The sequence below is a fragment of the Tripterygium wilfordii genome, chromosome 1 (genome assembly GCF_013401445.1).
Source record: "Tripterygium wilfordii isolate XIE 37 chromosome 1, ASM1340144v1, whole genome shotgun sequence".
In the NCBI taxonomy this organism is placed as follows: Eukaryota; Viridiplantae; Streptophyta; class Magnoliopsida; order Celastrales; family Celastraceae; genus Tripterygium; species Tripterygium wilfordii.
The window spans coordinates 1,586,972-1,613,751 of NC_052232.1; the positions used below are offsets into that span (position 1 = coordinate 1,586,972).

Consider the following 26,780-nt stretch of genomic DNA (forward strand, 5'->3'; position numbering starts at 1 on the left):
TGAGATATTAGATTACTTAACACAATTATGATTCCTGTTGGCCAGAAATGATTTGGTAGGAACCACCCCAAGAAGGGTTTAAAACCAGGGTTTACTAGCAGTATCAGTATTATCCTTTAACCTCAATTACATCTTTCAAGCAAATCCTTTGTCTCCTATCATATATTCTACTCAATGAATTCAACAAAACCTAAAGCCAGACGAGCTGGCGGCTCATACTCCTTGGATTGAGCATTTCTTCTATTTAGGCACAGAAAAAATTAGGTGGGAACTATTTGCACTCCCATTTTCCCATTCACACCCCCTTCCCCCAACCACCAAACACACCCTTAACAAACTCATTCACACCCCAAATCTCTCTCCTCTCATGCTCACCAACACCGGCCACCACTGCCATGCTTATTCTGGCCACCGTTTTCGGCCACTGACATACCGAAAAGCTTCCCTTGACCTTCATGAGCATAACCCAACCAACCTCGCCTCAAACCGTCGCCTGTAGCCTCCGGAATTGTCCTTGGAAGCTCGCGGCCATAGTGAAGAAAAAGCTCCGATCCGGTTGAATCCGACGACGAAACGGCGAACCACCACCACCAACGAGTTCACCGGCCAAAGACGAACCCGACCCAACTCTTGGCCGACCGGAACTGACACCGAGATGCCCGACTGGAGTTCACCTGCCAAAAACTCGGGATGGCAAAGGGGCAAGTTTGGTGGTTGGGGGAAGGGGGGTGTGAATGGGAAAATGGGGAGTGCAAATATTCTCCACCAAAAATTAATAATTCCATCCACACACAGAGAACAAGAGATACACATCAAGAGCAAACCATATCTTGGACATTAACAAATTAAAACAATCAAAAGGAGTAGACTCCTTATAGCAAAAGAAATAACCTGAAAATTGTTCTTCTATGCAGGAACTGGAAAGACGAACATACTTGTCATAGCTTTACTGCCACACAGTCTGTATGTCCTGGATAATCAACACAAGCATATTTTTCCCTTAGTAGTCTCATACAACACTTTGGCCCAAAATGCATTTGAAAATTAAAATTGAGAGCAATAATAATCGAACTTCATGGCGATAAGAAATCAACAATCATGACAACAGAAAAAAGATCTAAAGCGAATGAATCCGTACATGGTTCCAGGGACATACAAAAGCCATTCCATGACCATGAATTGGCACTGTTACTGCCGCAAAGTGAGGCAACTAGTGGTGGCAGTACCATGGCTAGCGAAGATGTTGAAGCAGGGTTTAGCAGAAACAACTAATTTGCAAAGATCAATCCTCTGTTTATGCCTAGCGTAGTACTTCCGCATACTGAGAACAGAGTAATAGAGAACTTAGACTTTATGATCATGGGCCAACAAGCTCAAAATGCTTGGGCATATGTTTGTCTCTCTCTTTGGTTCACTCACACTTGAAGTCAAAAAGGATTGAGATTTTGGTTGAATAGAGGGGAAGGGAATGAGAATGCTCAAACTCGAGACTGAGATATCACACACGTGAATATCATCTGAGCTTGTGATTCTCAAGGATTGAGATTTTTGAAAGTGTTAAAGAGGAACTACATACATATTCTAAGTTCTAACACTCTCCTCACATTTACATCGAGCAATCAAACGGCCGAACAAGTGCAATTGAACAATCTGAGTTTAAATTGCGAAAGCTAAAATTTAAACACAAGATCCTCTTGCTTCGATATCATGTCACGATTAATTACTCTATCATTCAACCTAATAATTTAACTTGAAATCATTTTACGTCATTTATACATATCTAACAATTTTATTTTAACACCCAACATTCAAAAAAAATTAATTCCAAAGAGCACTGAAAATGCATGATAAGCATGACTGCATGATAGGCAAATTGGGAACTTATCTCGTACCTCTACAAATCAAGGAAAACCCAGAAAGACATCCAGCCATTTTCTGGCATCCAAAGAGCCATGAAAACGTTACATTTGGAATTTGCTCATTGTCAATTTTCAAAGAAAAAAAGAATCATATTCATCTCCGTCGGCCGCCGATCATCTAACAGGATACCAAAGAAGGATATATTACATCATTTTCTCCCAAAACATGTGGTAAATTTAATGCATTTCTGGTCAAGTGAAAACCAACAAAATCATCTTCAGACACATTGACAACCTTCTATTTCTACTCTTCAATCTTCTTTTCTTTTTCTTTCTGATCAATAATAATCTCAAAGCTATAATCCCTAACTATCCTACTTACAAAATAATACAACACGGAACCGTAAAAAGGCCAGGGGGGAAAAGAAAGAGGAAGAACTGCATTCTCAATGTCAACGACGGAAGAAGTTTAAATCCCAACGACGCCTCAAACCATCCATAATACGGTTGTTTGGGCTTCGTACTACTGTCACCGTGGCTTTTGTTTCACCAGACACATCTGCATCTGATGAGCTCTGGATGCTAGCTGAGGTATCACTACGAGAAGAGCTCCCGGTGCTTTCCCTAACAATTGTGGATGGTGGTGTGTCATGTACAGGCACGGCAGAGGAAACACTTGTATCTGGGGATGGTTGCTGGGGTGCCAAATTGCCACTCTTAATTGCTGAACTAGAAGAAGTTTCTGTATTCAAAGGACCAAAACGGTCCATTGAAGTTGAAGTGGAATCTGACTTTAGGGGACCATGAATTCTTGGAGTAGAAGTATCAAAATTATCCATTCGAGAAGACTTGAGAAAATCAGTGCTAACACCAGCTGGTTGGTCTTCGGGAAGTGACATATCCAAGTCCTTTAATGACTCGAGTACTGCTTCCATTAACATCTGAAACAATTTGACAGGTGAAATGCTATGTTTTTTTCAATGCAGAAAAAAATATTTATTCAGGCCGTGAAGAGCATGAAATCCAAAGGAGAAAGATACAAAAAGAACAGTTACATAAGCCTAGGAAAAGAAAAACATCAAGTATCACAAGGCTATAGAATGTTGTTACAAATTCTAGAAAGCCAAAACCTGCTCTATAAAAAGTTTTAGGTCGGTTTCCTTGTCAGAGAAGATTAAGTTGTTTCTCTCTAACCAAATTAGTAAACGTGCGATGGTTGATATACTGTGTAGGACATCTCCTTTTGCCTTATCTCTATGAAGTAACTACCAAGGCTGTAATCTCTGAAGCTAAATTATTTTGACTACCCAATTGATGCCAATGAGATTCCATATTGTAGACCGGACTCTTCTATCCAAGTTCAGTGTAGGAAAATATGTTTGGTGGATTCTTCCTCTTCCTTATAATGTTAAAAACATTTTTTCTGAATCATTTGTATTTGTTAATATTTTGGTAAACATACACGTATGAATATCAGAAAATGATTTTCATGTGTTCATGTTACACGGACATAGCGTAGAGACTCAGTTTGTTCAAAAATAAATTAATATCTATTCTCTACAAAACTCCCAGGATTATCCTTTTACTTTCTACTCCAACAATTCTTCCAGTACTGTTAATATCAAAAAATTTCCAACCACATGGTTGGCACATGTACAATTTAATAAGTTGATAAGATGATTAAAATTATTATGGACATATGAAGATATGAAATGGCAAGGCAATAACTTACCCTTTCTTCCTCCTCCGCGCTGCAAGGAAAACCCGTCAAGTCATCAAGCTGATATTCCACATACTGATCATCATTCATTGTGTTAGGAACATGTGGGCCAAAGGGATCACCATTAGACAATTCAAAACTGATCATATTGGATGATGACGGGCAATGCTCATCATCAGTTTCTCCATCCTGCAGTGAAATTTCATCCAATGTGAGTGAATTTTCGACTCCTCTTTGGATTTATTTCCAAGATACATGAGAAGTAGGTCATCCCGACATTCCTGGATGCTAATTGTACTTGGAGGGTGTGAAATATCTACTAATTAGGATGATAAGTTCTTTTGTGAGCGTTTCAAGGTGGAGAGAAAAAGACAGAATAGGGGCAATGAGAGCACGTAGGGACCATATGCTGTTGAGTGGACCAGATGATTATTGTGACAGTGTACCTAGTATTTTCTATCAATCTATGGATAAGAGACTGACAAGTTGTTGAAAATTCTCAGATATAATTAAAGAGATCCATCCAAATGATTTCATTTCCATATCACAAGAAGGGACAAGGTTAAGAAAGGCATGCCATGATTGAAAAAGAGTCAAACACTAAAAGGGCAAGAACATACCTCAGCTCCAGATTGATCATCTTTAGATGGGATATCAGCAGGAACCTGCAAAGAGTTGGAAACAATGAATAGAAAGCCTCAGAAGTATAATTAGCAACTTTCAAATCACTAAAGTGGACCTGGTTCTGCAGACCAGTAGACCACTTCAGGGGCCTTGTAATGCAATGGTAGTTTTTCAGTTTATTACATAATTAATCTCTTGACAGGAGTTGAATATACTACTATTCGAAATTAATTAATTAATTTCCTGAATGGATAAAAGTAACGAGAAAGAACATGGAGACTCTATAGGACTAGTTGAGGATGTAGCTTTTGATAGGAACAAATAACAAAGAAGAATTCATGAAATGAATTCTCGCCATTTCTCATATAGATTCAAATTTCAAACAGCCTACCTCAAAAGTGTATGGAGTAAAGGCTTTGATGATGATAAAACCGGTTTTCAGCACAACAATTTATGCAGTATGATATTTTGACAACCAAGAAAGAAACTAAGCAACAACTAACCTCCATCCGACTCATCGGCCTCCTTGAACGAACTTGTTTAATGGCATCTGCTGTGCTGCTTGTTGGTGTTGCTGTAAATATCAATAAATGAATTTGGAAATCAACAAAAGAGCTCCAAGAAAGGAGAATCTGATTGAAATTAAAGTACAAAGATAGATATGTAAGGTACAAGAGTCGTGCCTCTAAATGCAGCCGAAGAACCTGCATCAAAGCCTACCTCACGGATAGTACTCCAACTGCCCTGAAGGTTGGAACATTCAAGAAGCTGAAGATACATGGATGTGAAAGTCTCGCATATCTAACAAACTCAAGGACAAAACACAGATGAAGTTTACCTTACCAAAGTAATCATCCATCGTCTCAAAAAATGAACCTCCCACCTCATCCTCAGGAGGTTGCAGAATATTGTGGAAAAAAATATTTATGGAATCAAAGTAGAACTGTGGGCGTGGGGAGTTATGATCTCCCTCAAATTTGATGATATTCTTGTCCCCCTGTGGTGTACATGAATTAAAAAAAAGTGTAATAAAATGCAAGAAATTCCTGACGGCAGACAGCAACAAGTTGGAGGAGCTTCTAACCACAACTTTGAGTACAAGAGCTTTACATGTTTTTTATTTACTTGAAAATATTTTCTTAATCAAAATCAGTAGAAATAAGATTCAACAAGTGTTTCTCCAACACAGAACTTTCCATCAGAATCTTCATATAAAAAAATCATTTGAGTTTTCCGAAATCATAATCAAGAAATTGTTGACAAGAAGTTAATCAAAACTATCCAGAGGCCATCCAAAGAAACCAAGGGTTGAGGGCAGTGGTTCGAACCTACCACATTTTTTTTGAAAGAAAAAATTTTATTAACAGCACCAAGGTGGTGCAACCCACAGAACAAACAGATCAAGGATTAAGGTTTGCAAAAATATTAGAACAAGAACCACTCAAACAAAGCTTGAGTTCAGAGAGCCAACTATCCAAAAAAACCCCAATCGAGCACTCTTTGTCCTGAAATATCCTAGAATTGCGCTCTTTCCAAATTTACATTTGTCTAACGAAACTCGAATTCCTACTATTAAAGAAACTTTGGAGAGAATAAAGGTGGGATCAAACATTATGTATGCATTCCATAATTTTTTTTACATTAATATTTCATATGTTCAACCGCATGTGAAAAGACTTACCATATAAGCCTCAAATACTCGATCTGAGTGATGAGGGCGTATAAAATCATCATCAATGGCATGCCCCAATAACACTGGAACAAAGCAAGACTTTGCCACCTATAATAAGAAATAGCAATGGATTTACTTTCAATACCCTTTTTTTAAAGGAGGATTTACTTTTAATAGAACGGCAAACAGTAATAAAATTAAAAATAAAAATATCGATGCCATAAAAGATCATCGATGGAAATTCATGTCACAACTTAATCAGTGATTTTTAAAAAAAAAATATTACAAATCTGTTTCTCTACCAACATGTGTCCCTTTAATCAGGTGCCTTTATCTGTCAGACCTCATGCCTGAAAGCCAGTGATCAGTAGAGACTAATGGTAACTAGAAGAAGCATTAGATCAAGTTGCATGCAGCCTAAAGAACTGAAGAATATGTCTTTCTAGTAACAGAACCAGGAAACCACAGGAAGGCAAGCAAAATAATTTGTTCACGACCAAATCAATTACTTTAAAGTTGGTCTGTTGCTTCTACCGGTTATCGGGCACTCCTTAGAAGGTCCATATCAGAAAATTTAAGGTTTTACATATTGCATGTGATAAACAACAGGAATAAGTACTACAAGATCCATGCTTCCAGGAATTCTGCAAGCTAGGAAGGATAACATTTGCTGTGCTGTCAGTGCCTCCTGTTTCTTGCCAATGAATGTGCCACAGGTCTTTTAATCTTAATTATATATTGTTTTATTTAGATCATATTTTGAATGATTTTTAGGTTTTATTTGTGAACAATGTTTATCAAGTTAGTCATGCACCAAGAAAAGCATATTTCATATGAACGGTATACAGTCCAAAGTAAACTGAATTAAATTGGATATTGATAACGATTAAAGAAATCTAAGATATATATTTAAAGTCTTATACTCTAACCAAGTAAGGTAACTATGGAGATGGCCGCCAGATAACCGACATTTAGATCAGCCAGAAAATTTCTCAGTAGAATCCAAAGTTTATTTAATGAACTTCTCATGAAGATAACAAATTCGGAACGTGTATATTCTACATATATATAAATAGATGCTAGGACTTACCTTAACAGCATTCAAGTCCGTTATGTCAAATTTTGCCTTTTTCTGAATAGCTTTTCGCATGTATTGGATTGCAAATTTTACCTGAAACAAGCAACAGCATATGTGATTGGCTAAACATGTGAAGTATCAAGCTTGAATTGAGGTTGGGTCAAGTTATACATTCCTAATTTGAGTTTGGCATCTATGCCACACACAAGCTCACAAGCAAAAGATCATTAGCAATAAACCCAAAAACCAATTAAATGGATGATCAGGATCTGCCCTAATTAACCATTTAATAAGACATTCAACTTATTAATGACAATAAAGGAGCATAAGACAAAATAAACCAGGCTCATATAGGGACAGATGTGGGGTGGTTGTATCAGTAACTCTAAAATACAACAAAAAAACACAGGTTTAGGGTTTAGGTTTAGGGAACTCAGATTGTGCAATAGTCATTTTAGCATCATCCTGTATTAACCCTAGCAAAAATCCACAGCTGTAAAACACGGCTGTACATTACAAGTGTCCCATGCAATCTAAAAGCCAAATACCCAGTGGCTGGTGCCCATATATCTCCAAACAACCATAACCTTGAGCTCAGGCTAGGGAGGGCTGAAATTTGAGCTTGTGTTGAGCCACTTGAATATAACTTGAATGGTTCACTTGCAGCCTTAGCCTCATTACATTTAGACCCCACGATAAACCTATCAAAGTTACAGCATGGGTATTTTACTATTTTTATTCTCATTTTCCCTTCTTTTTTTCCCTATGGGGGAGGGGCTTGTTTGACATAAAGTAAAGGAAACATCTTTCATTGTATACTTGTATCTCATTATCAATTGCTAACACTCAGTGACACTTTTCTAATGAAAGTAACAGTCAATGTCAATTATTCATATAAAGTCATTGTAGGAGTAACTTTTCATCACACCAAACTCTGTACCGTTTATCTTCTTAATGTTCATGCTGTTTAAAATGGTCATGTTTAAAGGCCAATGAGCAAATGAAGATGCAAAAGTCAAAAATTTTAGTAGCTAAATTTACTTACAGTAAACTTGGGCAATCGCACTTTGTAGGTATCTACAAGTTCCATCATTAGGTCAACTAAATCAGAAAAGGGACTATCAAGTACCATTCCAGCAATTGAAGGATCTTCAGCCCCATACATTAAGCTGTGGAAGACAAAAATATTATTGTTATTGGAGATAAACAGTAAATTCCTGCAGCCAGTCCTCACAAAAACATAAACTTACCAGTCAGGAAAACGACAAAGGTACAACATATGAAAGTACAAAAGACCATAGTTCATTCAAATGTTAAGAATTTCATCATTGTCAATACTTGACAAATCGTGATCAGTTTGAAGTTAGACCACTTTACTTTCTTCCAAGAAGCACCTTCTTTGGGGACTTCACTACAGAGCCCATTTAATTCATCCGTAGAACCATGCATATTTGAAATCTAAATTCGCTTTATGTCAAGTTTTCAGCTAACACCTTACATTGGTCATCAACTTATAATTCAATGTTTTGGACTATCTTCCAGCTGCACGGTATAATTGACAGACACTCCAGGTCTCATTCATTAAAGTCGGCTCAGATATTATGTTTGAATTTCGTGCACAGAGACAAGCCTCATGTCACCAAGTTCAAAATAAGGAAAAAAAACAAAAGCCCTTCTACATCCAAAAAATGACAGACATATGGAGACAAAAAAAGGCTCGAGATTTGGTCGTTACTATAATTTACAAGGAAAATATGAAAAAGAAACACGCCCAGAGAACAGGAAGAGCAGAAAGCATGATAATAAAAAGGGATGGAGGGGGGACTGAAGGATCCGACATACTTTTTTGAGAAAGGAAAAACTTTTCTAAGAACTCTACATGACAAAACTCGATAATTCACACTTACAATTTTAGTTTGATGAGGATTGTGGTCCACTGCCCTAAATTTTCAAATTAGGTTATGCTTCCTCGGAAGCAGAAGTGCTTTCCTGCTGGAGAGGAAGGATATCAATAAATAGAGTACGTTACAAATAAAAGTCTCTATTTATGAATGATTTAGAGGCTCAAGGCAAGGGGGTGACAAAGCCAAGGATTTCCCTAGTCCAGTAGGACTCTCATACAGTTTACTTATTATGATCTAATTTTTTATTTCCTTTCATGTTTTTCCTTTTTCTTATTCCCATAACATAATACTTCTATACATTACACAAACTTCAGATGCATCCGTTAACTCGGATACTTATCATAACCATCAAAACCTCATCCCAAACAATTTGGCATGGCTACAGCAATAGAAGTTCTCAGATATCAGAAACCAAAAAAAAAAACAGAGACATAAAAGACAATTCGCTGAACTCTAAATGACACAATTCATGCTAATCTAAAATTCTCTGATTAATGTAAAAAACCTACCAGAAACTGAAATACTGAATACAACAATTCCAGTAGTTAAGGTTTTCAAAGAATAAGTCATCTCATTAAGATCAGATATCATTCAACCAGATAATTGGTTGTCATTTGATTCCAAGCATAAGAGTAATGATATTAGCGAACGGTAGTTTTAATAACCCCTTTGATGAGCAATGAACTCAGACAACATCAAAAAACAAAATAAAGGGGCTTCTATTTACAACTTCATGCAAGCTTAAAGGAAGCCAGCAAGTTCACAAAGAGAACCTCGTGACAGCGCCCATTGAGCGACCCCATAAACCAATAAGAGAGACATTGCCATCTGCCCGCAAATAATCAACCACAGCCCTCAAATCATCTTTCTGCAAAACAGCAAAGATGTTTATTGAAGAGTACAATATACCATCACGAAATCAACAAACTCAGGCGACAAAAAGCATCATGCTTAATTTGACGAGTCACAAGTTTCTTAAAGATGTGGATGGAAGTGATACTTAAGGGCATGGACTCATTGCGACTACTCTAAAGGGTAGCTTTTGATAGGAAGGAAGGGCCAAGGAGAATTCATGTAACAGATTCTCACTATTCTGAATTTCTGATATCGATTCATGTGGCTGACCCCAACGTTGTTTTGGATAAAGGCTTTGTTGATGGTATTTATGGTAATGATGACAAGTTTACTTAATACACATCATCAGACAGCTTCATTGTCCCCAAAAAAAAGACTCTGGAGGTAACACTTACTTCATTCCATCCTAACGTGACATGCTCCCCACCAGAGAGTCCAGAGCCCGAGAAATCAAGAGTAAAAACCGTGATGTTTGAAGGCAGCAATATAATGGCTGCTTCACTACCGTCAGCCCTGCAACCACTGCAAAAATCAAGTTATCGCCAGTCAGTTATCTTACAAAAATAATAACATTGGAAGGTAATATGAAGTTAGATATAACCCCTTAATGCATATCTCCATCATAATTCATTTCTATTTATTTCTTTTTTGGTACTACTTTTCACTCAGGAGAGGAAGTCAGCTGCAAGATCCTTCTTTACCTAAAGTAACAAACAGCGATACAACCAATTGGATTCCCTCAATACCTTCCACGAAATTTATCGGTGTTCAGGATATGAGAAAGAGATGAATAATTGCATGCTTCTGGAAGAAATCAAATCATTCTTAGCCACCTTTACTCTTACCATTAAATTACTGGTGAAGATTATAGCCTAATCGTATAAGATGATAACTACAGATGTAAAAAAATAAATATGCAAAAAATATCGGAAAGCGAAATATGAGGGGTGTAAGGGTTGTTAACAGCCAAGAAAGGAGGGGGAAAGCATCACAATTATTTCATTGGTAAGGTAAATCATTTATTCCTATACAACTGATCAGAATCGACAACACCCACTTCCTGAGATACCATTTATCACCAACTAAAGGGAAAAAAATCATGAACCAAAAGAAAAAAATGTTTGGCAGTTAGAACACCATATGATAAAAAAAAATTGATGTTCTAATTTTATAACTGATCGCATCAAAGTAAAAGAAATCTTGACATCTACACGAGCAGAGAATCTATATAAAACAACAATATTGACTCTGCTTACTCAAAAATATCCAGTTACCTGTTGCCATGGCAGTATATCACACAAGGCAGAGCCTTTCCTTCGGGATTAATGATAGGCACGTAATGGCTACAACGAAGAACATCTCCACGGCTGTTTTTAACCTGTATAATGTTTAAACTCCATGTATATAAGCGTGGTCTCCAAGGGAATATAAGGCTGTGCAAGGATAAAGAAAATATCACCCTTGAAGGGTGAGCATAACCAAATTGGCAATCCACTACCATGGTTGCATGAGTTACAGGAGATTTTCATGACAGATTAGCACCATTGTTTCTACAAATTACTTATAACAAAAAGGTTTGTGCATAAATTTTCTGAGCGAAAAAGTGAATGGGATTCAAAATCTTACCTCCAGATCCTTCCTTTGGTACCACTTTCCTTTCAGTGTAAACTCTTGGTCCAACAAATCATGTTTTGGGTCATATTCAGCTCTGCAGTACAAACATGGATGATCGATCATCTCTCAAACCAACTAAGAAATAGTCCTTTAAATCATCACCAATGTACTTTAATAGGACTTTGGGTAACTTCACATTCATCATTCTTACAACACAAATTTCAAATTGATTAATGAGATCATAATTCCTAACATTAATATAAACCAACTACAATTTTATCAAAAATAAATAATAAAAAAAAGGCTTTAAATAGATTTATCATATTCAAAGGTTAAATATGAACTTGTAGCTGTGCAACACAATGGACAACAGATTCAGAAATTTTTACAAAATTCTGAATATGACGGTAATTATTGCTTTCACTGTACCAGATCAACTACCGATTTAAGGGACCGTCTTCAATTCACCATCTACATCTTTACCATTGCATGAAAAATACAAAAAAGTACAAACAAATTCAACTAGGAAAAGAGACGTAAACCTCACTGCCATCCTATCAAACCTTCCTTCGAAGTTCAGTACTCAACCACCAAATAGAAACACATCTTCACCATCCTTTCAGAGAGAGAGGAAGAGATGCTACACGCGTATTAAAACTAGTGATAAATTTCCTTGATCCATCATCAACACTTTTGATGAATTTGATGAAATCAAACAATTTTCACTAAACAGCTTATGTTGAAAAAATAAAATAAGATCTCCAGGATGGATTCAAAACTTTAGCAAATCATACGAGCAATACTTTGCAGACCATCAACGGTATAGAAATTTATCAAAATTGAATCATAATATTCCAAATTTCTGAATACAATAAAGGAAAAAAAAAAACCCTCCAATTAATAATATTTAAACCCAGCGTAGTTAAAATAACACCTCGTCGCTTACAGAGGCACCTGAAAACAATCTTAAATTCCAGATCTCATGATCCGCTAGTAACCTTCAAAGTAGGCTTAATTGATAGAAGGGTTTGAACATAAACAAAAACACCAAATTCCCTTTCCCACCGTTTCCCAGTCACCAAACAGAACAATCATAGAAAACCCATGAAGCAGTTTAAGGAAAAGATAAAACTTCAAAATACAAAAAAGGAAAGTACCCAGAGGTTGAATCGTTAAAATCTCACCTGGGAGGACGTATAATAAAGTTGACAAGCTGCTCCATACCCAATTCACGACGATATTAACTACTTTGATCTGTTTCCCTCCCTATTTTCTTCATACAAATCATATATACAAATCGTATCGTATATAATAATTATACTGCGACCCAGAAGAAACAAGCAATTGAAGGAGACAATAGAAGAAGATCCTCTGTATGCGGAGATGATTTACTCTGAGAAACAAAGCAGGAGTAGTAGAAGAAGACGAAAAAAGAACCGGGCTTCGGTGGTTGAAGTTGTAATTTCCGATTTATGTTGGTTTGCTTCCAAACAACAACAAAATGAACGAATTTTTTGTTCCCTAACCGATGCCTCTGTCTGGGACCCTGGGCCTCTCTGGCTCTTGCCACGTGCGAATGCTCAGGTCAGTGTCCTGGCACGTGTGTGCTTGCTAGGGTTGGGCCTGTGGATTAGTGGGATCCAGTTGGGATTGGGCCCAATTCTTATGAGTCCATCATTATTGATAGGGTAAAATACATTTTGCACTCTTGAAATTTGGGGGAAAAACATTTAGTCCCCTCTTTGGAAAAAGACACCTACCCCTGAGGAAAATATTTGAGATCCTCCAATTAATTTATGATCATCGTTTTATTCTCGATTCATGTGGAGTGTTAAATATTAAGTTGGCTCTATATATTTATTTATAATTAATGAGTATCACACATGTCACATAAGATTAGGGATAAATGAGAATCATAAATGTACGTGGAGTTAAAAAGGCACGTGATTGTCTCATTATAAAAGAAATTTAAACGTCTGATGTTGCAAAACAGGTTTCTCATAGACAATCACAGATTATAAAACAATATAGAGAAACAATCGAAAAGGAGAAATTAAGAGAGACGAAGAACACAGGATTTACAAGGTTCGACAACGTGCATAGGTCCTTGAAGTTTGTAGCTGTTTTCAATATAGGAAATTCCTTAGTATATACGGTTAGAGTTTTCAACCCTTATATACCAGCTACCTAGGTACCTGAAAATACAATTATACTCCCATACAAAAAATAACCAACCTACATCAGTAATATCGTACCATACCAAGGAGGGCTTCGCCCCCACACCCCCCGTCCATACTGACAGTAATGAACAACTAGTGACCACGCCCCTGTCGAATATAAATGAAGAAGAAACAATCTAAATAAAAGAGACAATACTATGCTCAATGTCCCTTAGTATTCATCAATTTTTTCTCTACCCAGCTCACAACTCACACACCACTTAAATAGACCATTCTAAGTCGGTTACAATAAATGTTTGGAGACTTGTAGACCATTCTACATAAAATGGCCACTACATAATTCTACAAAAGCCAAGAGCTATCTAGAAAACACCAGAGCATTCAATGTTGACTTTTAACAGCCCCTTTCCTCATAGTTTGTAGATACTAGATAATAATTTTAATCTGAGTCATTATTTAACATCTAATTCACTAGGATATTTTATTTTAAGGAAGTACTCTCCACTTGGAGATTAAAGAACTAACTTCTATATTTTTGTAGCATTTTAGGCCGCCTTTAACCATATGCTAAAACCAAAACCCTTGACCATTTCTTTAAAAACAATATTGTGTTGTATGTTGATGAGTTTGGTTAGTCCATGCATGTTAGACCAAGATGAGTTGAAAATACTCAAATTTAGTGGATGCTAATGGAGATGGCTCTCCAAGTGGTATGGTAAAAGGTAATTAGAACGTTTAGGTCATGATTCCAAGAGTGCTTTACTTTGAATAAAAGTATTGTGTACATAAAAAAAAGAAGATAAGGACCCAATACCTTCCTTAACAAGTTATGGGTTTTCTTCTCCCATAAAGCCTACAAAGTACCAAGTGGATCCACCACCATGTCTTATGCTACCTAACTAGGGGCCAAAGGGCCCTTGGATGCTGATGTTTCCTTTTAAAGCATAACTTGTATCCATGCATTTCTTATTCGCCTAGAGTTCGTTCCAAGAAATATAGTCATCCATATCCCCTCATGTCAATCCCGCGAGTCTTTTATTTATTCTTATTTGACTACGACGGCGGGGGAGCAAGTCAAGATCTTATAGGTATTTGTTCAAAGGGTCAAGCAACGAGACCGGTCATGAGCTATTAAGGATAACTCTATTAAGACTTACCTCATTCTTGATTCGTTTATGAACCTATTGAATTAGAGCTTTGATTATAACTTGCCCCATTTTAGAGCTTGCAAGCAATTTTAGAAAGTCCTAATTGATCATGAGACAAATGCAACCTACCTTTTTTTAACGGGGAACTCATCCAAGACGTGGTCATATTGAACTTCATCCTACATGAGAAACCTCGACTATATGAGTCATCTTGTCCCACACGCACCATACAATTACAAGGCGTTTGACCCACGAGGTGGCTTCAAAGAAATTTGTTAGACGAGGTGGCTTCAAAGAAATTTGTTAGACGTGAGAGTTGAACTTAATACCACTTTTCTATTTTTTTTTTGTAAGAGTTAATCCCGTAAACTTTATCATGGCATATGATTCTAAAAAAATAAATTCTCAGCCTCTAAATTATAGATTAAAACAGGGCATTTCAACATGTGTATTCATTACAAAGACTCCATATCAGTACAGGTCCCAAAAGTGCAAATGAAAAATGTCATCATCTCCGCACCAGCCATTCTCAAACACTACTGACTTGGTGATTGCTTGATTGGAAAACTTTAAAAATGCACCACTCACTACCAAACATTACCCAACTCAAACATGTTTGATGCAATCAAAATTGCTTAAACACCAGGTAAAACCCTAGTTATTATCATGGCAGGCCAGATCAAAGGGTCAGGATTTAGTCCTAAACTTAATCCATGCCCATGTCATAATTACCGGCTCTCAGTATACCCATTACTCTATGAAGGTCGGAGCGAGGAGTTGGGAGTGCAAGGGGTTGAGAGAGAAACAACCCTCTACTACCTCCCTTGGCCTCTCTCTCTTTTTTTTCCCAATCAAAGCCGGTCCTGCAAGACCCACATTCTGGTTGCTGTTCTAAGGCATTCTCAGGCGGTTCATACGTAAGTCCCTTACAGATAACAATGTGGGTTTGCCAAAAATTCAATCTTTTGCTCGTATCTGAGGTGGTAGGTATATTCCAATCTGTAGTGTGGATTGTTACTGTATAGGGTTCCTGTAGTCTACTTTCTTTGTTGGCTTGAAAGCATCGATCAATATACTAAGGGCTTGCCTGTTTGAGGTGTTCAGGGGTATTGGTTGGGAGGTGTTGAGTTGGGAGGGATTGAGAGGTGTTAGAGATTTATATATATAACCTTATAGAGAGGTTTTGTCCCAACAATCCCGAACGTCTGAAACGGTCAAGGGTTGAGAGCCCAACACCCCTGAACACCTCAAACGGGCAAGCCTTAAGCATATAGTTTTTCTCATGATCGAATCAGAAGACATTTTGGTCATTCAGATAGGATGTTCTTCAGGGTTTGAAGTTTAAACTAAAGACCTGGCCATGGTAAGAGAGTAGGCTTACAAAATGATCTGTTTAGGCTCTTTATCATGGACTTGTAGGGTAAGAATTTTTATTATCTATTTCTCCTGCCATGTTGACATTTGAAAACTCCATATATTGTTTACTAAACAAAACAAGACTGTCAGTTTGAACTTCAAAATTCACCTGCATGTGGGACATAAGTTCCATGAATGAGAAATTATTTAGAGTTTTCTAGATTCTCTCAAACTAGTTTCCCCTCATTGTTAATCCAACCGAGTGCTTTGTAAGCAAAGATTCAGTCACTCTCACACAATCAATGTCCTTTTTAGTCTTAAATATCATAGGTGACTACTCAGAAGAATAAAGTCGTAGAGGCTTAGACCTAAAGTGGACAATATTGATTTGTATTGTTTGTGGTGGATTTTCTAACATTGTATCCACACCAAAGTATAACAAGAGGAACCTGGAACAAACAAAAGATGAAACTTTATTCTTCCTTTGTTTGGACAGCAGGAAAAGTTTTTATTCTTGCCAAAAAGTGATTACTTAGACAGATATGTAGAAAAACAAGCTCCCACTTCATCGTCTTCAGTTGGATTCCTTCCCCTTGTACAAGGCAAGCAAAACAATAGAAGAAACTAAAGTACTTTCTTTGAACTGAAGAAACCCCCTTTTGTATTGAAAAAGCAAAGAACATACAGAAAAGCAAACATATGTCTGCACCCATGTATGTATATATATATATATAATTCTTTCCCAATATCAGTGAAGGTAACCCATTTCAGATCATTTGCCTATCTGTTTCTTAGCATTATTAGCCATGGCTTCTGGCACCAAACAAACAACAGCCTTTCTCATCTTATTGCTCAATCTTGGTCTTTACACCATCATAACCATAATTGCTGCATGGGCTGTGAATCATGGGATCCAAAGATCTCGCGAATCAGGTAATGCAGATAGTTCATAAAATCTGTATTGGGTAGTTGAGCTCTTTAAGCAGTTTTTACTCATATCAACATTTCTTATCTGTGAACTGTGATTGCAGCATCGGGTTTATCCGTCCCGCTTCAAATATTTCCAATATACTTCCCCTTCGGGAACATGGCGACTGGATTCTTCGTCATCTTCTCCCTCCTTGCTGGTGTTGTAGGCATGGGAACCTCGCTTATCGGACTACAACATGTTAAGCAATGGGATATTTCCGGCATATATGCCGTAGCTGCCTCTTCAATGATGAGTTGGTCGCTCACTCTGCTCGCTATGGGGTGCATAATCTGCTACTCTCTCATCATCCCCTTCAATTGACATAACTTTCAGTCCCACAGCATAATATAATGTTCATTCACTTGTTGTGATTGCAGATTTGCATGTAAAGAGATCAATCTAGGCTACAGAGATTCAAATTTGGTAAGTCCCACTTTCCTGCATTGTATACAAAGGTGACAAAACTCTATCCAGTTCATATGACTAAATTATCCGACTCGGATTATGTCCAAAATCATAAATCTTATTCGCTTTAAAACCAGGTCAGGGTTTAAATACAAAAATCTTGTCCGCTTTCAACTCACCCGAAAATGTAAATATTTCTTAAATATCTGATATTGTCCGAACATGAAATTATTTCTGTGATGGCATTGCAGCGCACTCTGGAAGTTGTGACGATAATTGCAGGTGCAACACATATGATAGGCACAGGTGCAATTCATGCTGGTGTTGGAGACGCCATTGCAGATGCACAGCAGAGGCTTCCGGGGCCAAGATCTTGAGCTTCCTCTCAACTCGATTCACGCCGCTTGTTTTGCTGTTCTTCATTTCAATTTGTGTTAATGTACCTTGAATTGCAGCTGATAATAATAAGTTTTCTTCATGATTCAAAATATATAAAATAAGTTTTCGTTATTTTTCTACAAAATCTCTTCACTGAACAATAAGGCTCAACACTAAGAGATCTCATAGAGACTAGTAATGAAGATCCTATTACCTATATGTGGAACAAAACCTGTCTTCTACTCTAGCGGTTTCATCTTCTAGGAGAGAAATCAACTTTGAAGCATGGCATGAAGCAATAACAAAAGGAATGCCATACAGAGGCTGGAGCAAAGCAACGGATAGGACGGGGAAGATGCATTGCGATGATGACCTCCGGCTGCACCTGCAGGCAGGACTGTACAACCAGAATAATAGCAAGTTCTACCTCCTGGGCTTGTTCTTCTTCCACCTTTATCTCTGCTACCACCACCACCTCTACCTCCACCGCCGCCACCTCTGCCTCCACCGCCACCTCCTCTGCCTCCACCACGGCCACCTCCTCTGCCTCCACCACCGCCACCAATGGCAGTAACTAAGGAAAACATCAATGCCAAAATGACGAGCAGAGCAACAAGCTTAGGTGCCAAGGGAAGCTTCATTTGGTCCTCAAATGTACTGAGTGTGAAATGAACACAAAGACAAAACACCATAACACCAAGTCAATTAAGTAGCATTCTAACAATAGGAACTTTGTTTTCTTTTGCCAAGCCGTGACTCAGAATTTTTTGCTTAGAATACCCACCTAAGCTAAGTAGGACTACATATTACCTATTCTACAGTAATTGACAAAAATTAAATAATCAAGTTAAGCAATGAGAATGCACAACCATTTGTTTTCTTTTGCCAACCTGTGAAGAATTTTTTCCTTAGAATATCCACCTAAGTAGGACTACATATTACATATTCTACAGTAATTGACAAAAGATGCACTAGCAAAAAGTAAAAAAAAAAAAAAAAAAAAAACACAATTCTAGTTCACAATGCTCCTGCAAGGATTGTGGGATCAAAAAGCGCAAAGCATGTAGATATGCAGCAAATGATATAGAGTATCAGTAAAAATCCCAAAGAACTTTAAGTAGGAATTACATAACCTGATACAGTGATGTAGGATGACTGTACTAATTAATTAAGGTTAAAATCTAGAACTTGAGATTGAAGATATATAGCGAAATCAGAAATCAGATGGAAGATGAAAGAAATCTGAGGAGCAGATATCCAATTTGGTAAGAGAAAAGGGTATAATTTCAATCTGGGATGCCTCAATTCAATAGTACTGCTTCAACCAAGAAAAGAAAGATCTCAAAACAAATAAAAACAACCCACTAACTATAAACTATAAACAATTCAGTAACTGTAATAAAATAATAATTCATGACTACAGATTTGAAACAAGCGTAAACCCTAGAAACAATCCAAATAGTTAGCCTTTAATTCAAACACCCAACAGAAATTGAATAGAAAATAGAGGTGGTTCTGTCACATATTACGTGCAAAAACTTGTTTATTGGGTTTCCTCGAGAAAAAAAAGAAGATTGGATTTTGATGAGTTAAAAAACCACCGATCGAGAAGCAGTTTAAAATTGATTGAACAGAAGCCATGAACATACATTTCAAGAAATAATATATGTGTACATATAATATATACACAGAGTAAAAAAAGGGAAAAACCCTGACTGCATAGAATACTAACCTGAACTTGGAGATCAAGGGTTGCTGCACAGAGAAGTTGCCGACTCTAAAAAAGCTTGTGAACGTTGCTATTAATAGGATTTCATGCATTAATGAGGACATGCTTCACAGCCGTCGGATTAAATAAACGGCTCAGATCTGATCTCCAAAAAAAAAAATTAATCTTCTCTCTTTCACGAATGACCGAACCTTCTCTGTCTTTCACCGCGGAACAGCCTCACACGAACCTCTCTTGCACGAACCGACGAAACGGCTCTCCGCTTGACCCAGCTGGACGAAGCAACAATCTTTATTCGGGGGATTTCGGTCTGTGTAAAGGTATGCAAGAATTCTTTACCACTGATTAACTTGGTTCTGGGATTTCGGAATTGAATGTTAGGTTATGAACATCAATTTCTTTGGGGATTTAAGTTTACTGACATTATATTGGAATGTTGGGGATTTCGGTCTGTGAAAGTTGGTGATTTATGTTGTGATACTTGTTGTTTGTCATTTATAGGAGAATTTTTTCCAGAGGGACTCTTCTTCAATTGGGTCCAAGTTACTGTTGACTCGCGACGATACACAACAGAGAGAAGCCCTCAGGTAATGCAAAACTGCTGCTTTTCAATTTCCTCCTCGAGATTCTGCATCGAGCTTTGTATCTTAAATTACTTTGAGTTCTTTCAGGTTTTGGTTTCGTATTTATTCTGTTAATGTTAAAGCATCTATTTTTAGGTGCATGAAGTAGATAGGCATTCATATAATCCTTCAATCCTTCATGGGCAGAGCTCAATCTTCAATTGCAACTTTTCTTCGCCAAAACCCTCGCTCCTTTAGCCAAATTCCGAACTCCCAAATCAGAAATATTACCGAAGAATCCAAAAAAGGCCAAGAACTGAAACCAAATCGAAATCCGGAGCACCTAAATGATGGACAACAAAGCTTCATTGATGTGGCTAGAGAGGTTTCTAAGATCACGCGAACAAGACCCAGATGGGAGCAAACTATCCTCTCTGATTTTCCTTCCTTCAATTTTGCTGATACCGGATTCTTTCATGAGCTATTAAAGCACCAAAAAAATGTGCTTTTCTCACTTCAGTTTTTTCAGTGGCTGCACTCCTGTTACGGGTTTGTACCTGACAAAGGGTCTTGTACTGTGCTCTTTGATGCACTTGTGGAGGCTATGGCATGCAGTGCTGCCAAAAGTTTTCTTGATGATACAGGTTTTATCCCTGAGCCAGGTTCTTTTGAGGCTTATGTTAGGTGTCTTTTTGAGGGTGGATTGGTTGAGGAAGGGTTTAATGTGTATTTAAGGTTGAAGGAGGCCGGAGTTTCTGCATCCATAAAAACATGCAAATCAGGTTTTCGGGGTTGTCTTATGGCTGGGAGGACTGATATTTTGTGGCAGCTATATCAGGAGATGGTGGCCTCTGGTATTGTAGCAGACGTTGATGCAGAGACTGTTGGGTATCTTATTCAGGCCTGTTGTTGTAATGACGAACTTTTGAAAGGTTATGAGCTTCTTAGACAGGTTTTGGAAGATGGGTTAGACCCCGGAAATGTTGCTTTCAACAAATTAATATCTGGGTTTTGTAAGAAAAACAACCTTACAGCAGTGTCTGAACTTCTCCATACAATGATTGCAAGGAATTGTTATCCAGATATATTTTCTTATCAGGAGGTAATCAATGGGCTGTGCAAGAAAAGAAAGCGGCTTGAGGCGTTATGTGTCTTTAATGATCTTAAAGATAGAGGCTATGCTCCTAATAGGGTCATGTATACGACAATGATTCATGGCCTTTGTGAAATGGGATGTTTTGGGGATGCCAGGAAGCTTTGGTTTGAAATGATTACTAAGGGTATTACTCCGAACGAATACACCTATAATGCATTGATTCATGGTTTTTTTAAGATGGGTAATTTCTTAGAAGCCTGTAAATTGCACAAGGAAATGTGTAATCAAGGTTTTGGAGAAACCACGGTGAGTTATAACACGATGATATCTGGATTCTGTTTGCATGGAAAAACCAAGGTGGCTTATGGCTTATTTGAAGAAATGTCCAAAAAGGGTATTGTTCGTGATGTAAAGACATATAATTATCTGATTAAATGCTTTTGCAAGGAGGGGAAAATTGAAGAGAGTCAAAAACTGTTTGAAGAACTCCTTGCACAAGGTTTGCGGCCATCGACATTCTCTTACACTCCCCTTATTAGATACTTATGTCAAGTGGGAGACTTGCAAGAAGCAAAAAGATTGTTGCAGGATATGCAAAATAGAGATCTGCAACCATCAGTCTATACTTATGATCACATAGTTATTGGTTTTTATGAGCAAGGTAATGTCACGGAGGGAATGGAATGGTTAATAGAGATGCTGAAGCGTAAACTCAAACCACAAAAAAAGACTTTTGAGAAACTCGTTGGATGTTTGTCGCAAAGCGACAAGTTGGATGATACTCTACTTGTTTTAGATTTTATGTTTAGGAATGGTTATGCACTCCGGCCTGGCTTATGTCATCATTTGGTCACTAGACTTTGCAAAGAGAACCCCAATTTTGTTGAAAGGTGTGTGGAGGAAATCCTAGGGAGAAATTAATTATTAATCAGAGGTACTAATTTATTCTTTGCAACTTTGACACCTTTTTTTTCCCCTTTAATAAAGTTGACAATATATATCAACTGTTCTTTCATGAATGAACATTTATTTTGATAATTAAAGTGAATGTGATTTTTGATTTGTTTGATCCTTACTTATATATTTAGGGTGTTAGAGTTGCTTCATTACAGTCTAGAGATTGCATGTTCAAGTCAGTGAAAGCCTTGTCCACTGGATTTATTGTTTACCTAATTGAATAAACTACATTTGAGAGTTGGTATTTTCAGCAGAGTTCATCTTGTATGTAAATGCATCTTCTGATGGAGAAAAAGAACTGGAGCTTTACAAGTTGAGGTTGCGAACTGCTTATGTTAGTTATTCAGGATGAAAATAGAAACTTTGCTGCAGCTTAAACTGGGTGTTGCTTGGGTTGTGTGAATATAAGGAGATTAGTGCATCACAAGAAATCACTATACAGTGAGAATAAGCCCTGCTGATATCCCCATGTTCAGGTTGCAGGCAGCCAAGTAGTAGTAGCCTGTTACCAGTTAGTGTTGCATTGAATAAATTTTTGCTTCAGATAAGCGATAACATCGTTGACTCGAACATACAAATGAAATGAAGTAGATTAGTAAATTCGGGGTCCCCACAAGCTGGAGCGAAGCAGAAACAACCTGGGGACTGGTCGTCAGATATCATCCCTCCTCCTTTGCTTGTATCAATAGCTTCTAACATTCTTACCACTTTATCCATTTCAGGACATTTTTCTGCATTTCCATCCCAGCACTTTCCCTTGACATTTGACAAAGAACTTGGACAACATCTGGGGATCTCTCTTTGGCCATAAGTTCTGCACAGAAGTTCATAACAAAATTCTCAAGGGAAAGAAAAGAAATTCATGATTCTTTTGCTTGTGTCATAGGGAGCAAAACCAGCCATCTCAAAGAAGAATCCTTTAGAAATAACACGATACTGATTTCTACATGCCCATAAATTGATTTTGAGATGCTTGATCACAGCATGTTCTTTGTCAATGTTTATTAGCCTCAGAAGAATAGATCAATGCGTCTTTGATCACAGCACCTACTCCAATACCAATTGATTGATGGATATAGCTGAAACATGAGTAACAAGATTCAACCATACCTACACCTCTCAAGTTGGAGTATCATGGATCCTCATCCTGTCCAAATTTCAAGGGATCCAGGGACTACGCAATTAGTTTAGGATAGTAGAGTCTAAAATTTAGATTAATGGTTTGGGAGGTGTAACGTCTGACCACATTTTTGTTTTTCCATTTTTGAAATGTATGATTTTTCTCCATCATTGGATGGTAAAAGCTAGTTAATTTCATTGGCTTTGTGTGTTGCTCTTAGCGGAGGAGATTCTGTGGAGGTATGTGGATGAGCTGAATTTGATAGTGTCAGTTTCTGTGCTGCATGTACTTCTTTGTCAGGGGCCTCCTATGTAATGTGTTTTCTTTTTATGTTCTCTTGCATTTGCTACAGGTTAATTTGATCGGCTTTGTGTGTTGCTCTTAGTTGAGGTGGTCTATTTTTTTTCCCCCGCTGTTGCTTGTGTGCTTCTGTTTTGGCATTACTGTTGGCTTTTCTGAGCTTAGAAACCATTAATTGCTTTGTCATGTGTATAGTTGATATGCTTCCTTTCTATTTTGTCATACTTTTGCATATATAGCTTTGTTCAGGCATTATGTTTCGTTTTCTCAGCAGATGAACAATTAATTGATTTCATTGTTTTAATATTCTGACCTTGTTCTGCAATTTCTGTTAGACATTTTCAGTCCAACAGGCTGCTACCATGGAGCCTAACCTCCGGCTCGGCTCCCTGAAAGTCCCACCAGCTTCACTCCTTGTATTTCCAGTACTCTTTATCATGATCTTAGCACCAATTTACGATCATCCCATCATCCCATTTGCTTGGAGAGTTACCAAATCCGAGATGGGAGTCTCTCATCTGCAAAGAATTGGGATTGGTCTAGTCCTGTCAATGATAACAATGGCTCTGGCAGCTCTTGTTGAGATTAAGCGAAAAAGAGTAGCGACAAATACAAGGACAACTTGATGAAACCAATCTGTTACCAATTACATTCTTTTGGGTAGCATTGATGAAACCAATCCATTACCAGTTACTTTCTTTTGGGTAGCATTTTAGTAGCTTGGTTATTGTGTCGATTGTTAAATATATTAGTCATGCTCTCCCATCAGGGTTCAATCTTCTCGGGATATCTCCATAAGCCTGACTACTTGCGTAGTTGCATGGTTTGTATACTATTGTACGTGTACATACCCGATAAACTTATTCAATGTGCACCCAAAGGATAATGAGTGGGGGTTTCCACCACAACAAAAAAAAGAAGTTAAACAGCTTGTGACGAACTTTTGGGCATCTCTCTAGCATCATCCCCTACGGGAATTTTTACCCTTAATTTTCTTCTCCATTGCATAGGCAGCTTCCAGCTTGTGACGAACTTTTGGACATCTCTCTAGCATCATCCCCTTCGGAAATTTTTACCCTTAATTTTCTGCTCCATTGACATAGGCAGCTTCTGCGCTGTATAGACCGACGTGTATTGCAGGTAATCAAGTGTTCTTGCTTTACACTTTTCATTTGATTTGATGCTCTTAATTATGATGGAATATTAGGATGAATTTTTTTTTATTTAAACGGGAGAGGGAGGATTCGAACTATGGTCACCAGTGTGATATATATCATCTTTGTCATTTCAACTAATGGCTTGGGTGAGCCTAGATGACACAGAATATGGAATTATCTGTTTGTATTGTTACATGAGAAAGTTCCCTGAACAAACATATACATACATATATATATATATATCAGCAAGAAATCAAAAACCGTGACTGACCACCAGAGCCAGCTTGCTGTACATATTTGTCAAGGACCATAACTCCCTAAACAAAGCCAAAAAACGCAAACAAGTGAGTTTAATTAAGAATAATTACAGTTGTTTATGAATAATTAGAGTTGGTCAACTCTGCTTTATATATTCTATTAATTCACAACCTGACATTCACAAAAGGTTATTAGAACAAAAACCCAGATTGTCAATGTACCACAACTGCCATTTTGATAATTTAACACCGGTAATTGTGCATTCCTTGTCTGAAACTGATAAAAAAAAAACACAGAGAGAGGAATCATCATCATCTTCTTACTTACATTTACAACGTGAAAAAGGTACGCATGCAGTCGACACTATGATTTTCGCATGAAGTTTGTCTTCCAGAGAATGTGGATTTTCATGTCACGTGATGAGTGGACTTTCTTTATTTCTCAAGGGGACCACTCTATTGTATTATACATTCTAGTGGTGTGTGTATATATATATATATATATTATTGTGTATTACATATATAGATAGAGAGATTACTTTGGGACAGTGAAAAGGTTTTGTTTTATGTCAACATTTTTAATCTTCTACCGCTACCGAACCTAAAAATATAGAGAGGACCAAGGGAGACATTAATATGAGTTGGTGATGAAGAAGGAAAAAAAAAGGATTTTTATACCTCTGATGTGAACGGCTTACAAACCACCACATCCCATGTCTTTACGTGTAGCCATCAAACAACTAACGACTAAATTCCAGGTCATATAGAATAGAAGATAACATATGATGGCATTCGCATACGATGGACTGAGTAAGAGTCTATCTCACAAATTACGATAATGAAAATTCTCGTGAGACTTGAACTCACAATCTCTGATTTATGCTAAACCTAAACCCAAAATACTAAATAAACTCTAACTCATAAACCTTAAAATCAACTTTAATCTCACACATTTATCATATTTAGAGATTTAAGAATATTATATGTACTTATATATAAACTCGTGGCCCCGCCGTTGCCAATGAGGGGTGACATAGGATTAGTTATGGACATAATGGCAACATCATGCATTTGGTGGACCTACATTGACCTAACCATTTTGAAAACGTTTGCCCGCCAAAACTATATGCAGCACGCTCCTAGCTATGTGTAAAAAAAATAAAGATTCCAATAATTGAAATCAGTTACTGAGGTGTATGCATAAGATTTAATGTGTTTGTGATGCGCTCTACATGCACATTAAACCCTATGCATACACCTCAACAACGAGAATAACTGAGATCTCAGTTGTTGAGATTCATAGCATTTCTGAGCTATGCGACCTTTATTTTTTCTTTCCTTTATTTGTTTTCTGATTTATTTTTTACTACAATACTACACTGTACATGGTCTAAACTCTAAACTACCCTTGCGTCAGAATGCGTTGTTCAAATCTAGTCATTGCAAATTGAAGGTTACTAAAGTAATTTTAGGCAGTGGAATCATGTGCTCAGAAAATAAAAGGCAAATGCAATTATACTGCAAGCCAAGTGTCATACACTACAATGTTACATAGCGCCCTTTAGTTCTTTTCACGAGGAAGTCATGTACTCATCCTCTCTATAAATACGCTCCGTTTCATGCAGGGGTGTACTTAAGTCTTTGGGTCATGAGCAAACTCGACTACTATAACATTAATATTTTCTCAAAAATATAGAGTTTTGAGGATTCGAGAGCCCTAGACGCGCTACTCATGTCGCCCCACCTCAGGGATGCCCCTGGTTTTGTATAACGATTATGCTAACTTAAGAATTCCACAAATAATCTAAATGCACTAGCCATTATCTGGCGTCATAAGT

At 37.4% G+C, this 26,780-nt stretch overlaps 4 protein-coding genes and 1 long non-coding RNA gene across 8 annotated transcripts; 2 read left to right on the forward strand and 3 right to left on the reverse strand.

Annotated features, from left to right (window-relative positions):
• Positions 1-806: 806 nt before the first annotated feature.
• Positions 807-1,402, reverse strand: LOC120001678. The gene is made up of 2 exons (XR_005469021.1): positions 1,139-1,402; positions 807-970 (listed from the first exon to the last, which is right to left on the reverse strand). It is a non-coding gene; the product is annotated as an uncharacterized LOC120001678 (long non-coding RNA).
• Positions 1,403-1,953: 551 nt separating this feature from the next.
• LOC120001254 lies at positions 1,954-12,815 on the reverse strand. The gene is made up of 14 exons (XM_038849492.1): positions 12,511-12,815; positions 11,339-11,420; positions 10,987-11,090; positions 10,108-10,234; positions 9,631-9,725; positions 7,999-8,122; positions 6,966-7,046; positions 5,885-5,983; positions 5,042-5,200; positions 4,887-4,947; positions 4,707-4,777; positions 4,200-4,244; positions 3,592-3,768; positions 1,954-2,800 (listed from the first exon to the last, which is right to left on the reverse strand). The coding sequence occupies exons 1-14, from the start codon at positions 12,546-12,548 to the stop codon at positions 2,312-2,314; spliced, it is 1,752 nt and encodes a 583-aa protein (XP_038705420.1). The 5' UTR covers positions 12,549-12,815; the 3' UTR covers positions 1,954-2,311.
• Positions 12,816-16,738: 3,923 nt separating this feature from the next.
• On the forward strand, positions 16,739-17,840 carry LOC120000370 (membrane protein PM19L). The gene is made up of 4 exons (XM_038848435.1): positions 16,739-16,943; positions 17,042-17,261; positions 17,358-17,403; positions 17,637-17,840. Exons 1-4 carry the CDS (start codon positions 16,817-16,819, stop codon positions 17,760-17,762), a joined length of 519 nt encoding a protein of 172 aa, XP_038704363.1. The 5' UTR covers positions 16,739-16,816; the 3' UTR covers positions 17,763-17,840.
• LOC120000378 (holotricin-3-like) lies at positions 17,658-19,744 on the reverse strand. Of its 4 annotated transcripts, none has more exons than XR_005468612.1 (3): positions 19,496-19,744; positions 17,978-18,420; positions 17,658-17,797 (listed from the first exon to the last, which is right to left on the reverse strand). XR_005468612.1 is itself a non-coding variant. In XM_038848448.1 (2 exons), exons 1-2 carry the CDS (start codon positions 19,594-19,596, stop codon positions 18,036-18,038), a joined length of 486 nt encoding a protein of 161 aa, XP_038704376.1. In that variant the 5' UTR covers positions 19,597-19,744; the 3' UTR covers positions 17,842-18,035. The 4 variants fall into 4 exon arrangements, 1 of the variants encoding a protein (XP_038704376.1); XR_005468611.1 differs by having other exon boundaries at positions 17,687-17,828; XR_005468614.1 differs by having other exon boundaries at positions 17,712-17,840.
• Positions 19,678-22,189, forward strand: LOC120002407 (pentatricopeptide repeat-containing protein At5g18950; the record flags this gene model as incomplete). Its single annotated transcript, XM_038851172.1, has 3 exons — positions 19,678-19,812; positions 19,994-20,079; positions 20,263-22,189. Coding segments are annotated over 3 exons (2,031 nt in total), but the record flags the coding sequence as incomplete, so codon positions are not given.
• Between the last annotated feature and the right edge of the window lie 4,591 nt (positions 22,190-26,780).

What these genes read in the sequence shown, in the direction of transcription:
- LOC120001254 (XM_038849492.1), bottom strand. Translation starts at nt 12,548, where the DNA reads ATGGAGCAGCTTGTCAACTTTATTATACGTCCTCCCAG. An exon ending in GAGTATTTGAGGCTTATATG is followed by an intron (nt 5,201 to 5,884) that starts GTAAGTCTTTTC and finishes TGTACACCACAG; the next exon opens with GGGGACAAGAATATCATCAA. An exon ending in GCGCGGAGGAGGAAGAAAGG is followed by an intron (nt 2,801 to 3,591) that starts GTAAGTTATTGC and finishes AAATTGTTTCAG; the next exon opens with ATGTTAATGGAAGCAGTACT.
- LOC120000370 (XM_038848435.1), top strand. Translation starts at nt 16,817, where the DNA reads ATGGCTTCTGGCACCAAACAAACAACAGCCTTTCTCATCTTATTGCTC. An exon ending in CCAAAGATCTCGCGAATCAG is followed by an intron (nt 16,944 to 17,041) that starts GTAATGCAGATA and finishes CTGTGATTGCAG; the next exon opens with CATCGGGTTTATCCGTCCCG. An exon ending in CTCACTCTGCTCGCTATGGG is followed by an intron (nt 17,262 to 17,357) that starts GTGCATAATCTG and finishes TTGTGATTGCAG; the next exon opens with ATTTGCATGTAAAGAGATCA.
- LOC120000378 (XM_038848448.1), bottom strand. Translation starts at nt 19,596, where the DNA reads ATGTCCTCATTAATGCATGAAATCCTATTAATAGCAACGTTCACAAGC. An exon ending in CCCTTGATCTCCAAGTTCAG is followed by an intron (nt 18,421 to 19,495) that starts GTTAGTATTCTA and finishes TTTCACACTCAG; the next exon opens with TACATTTGAGGACCAAATGA.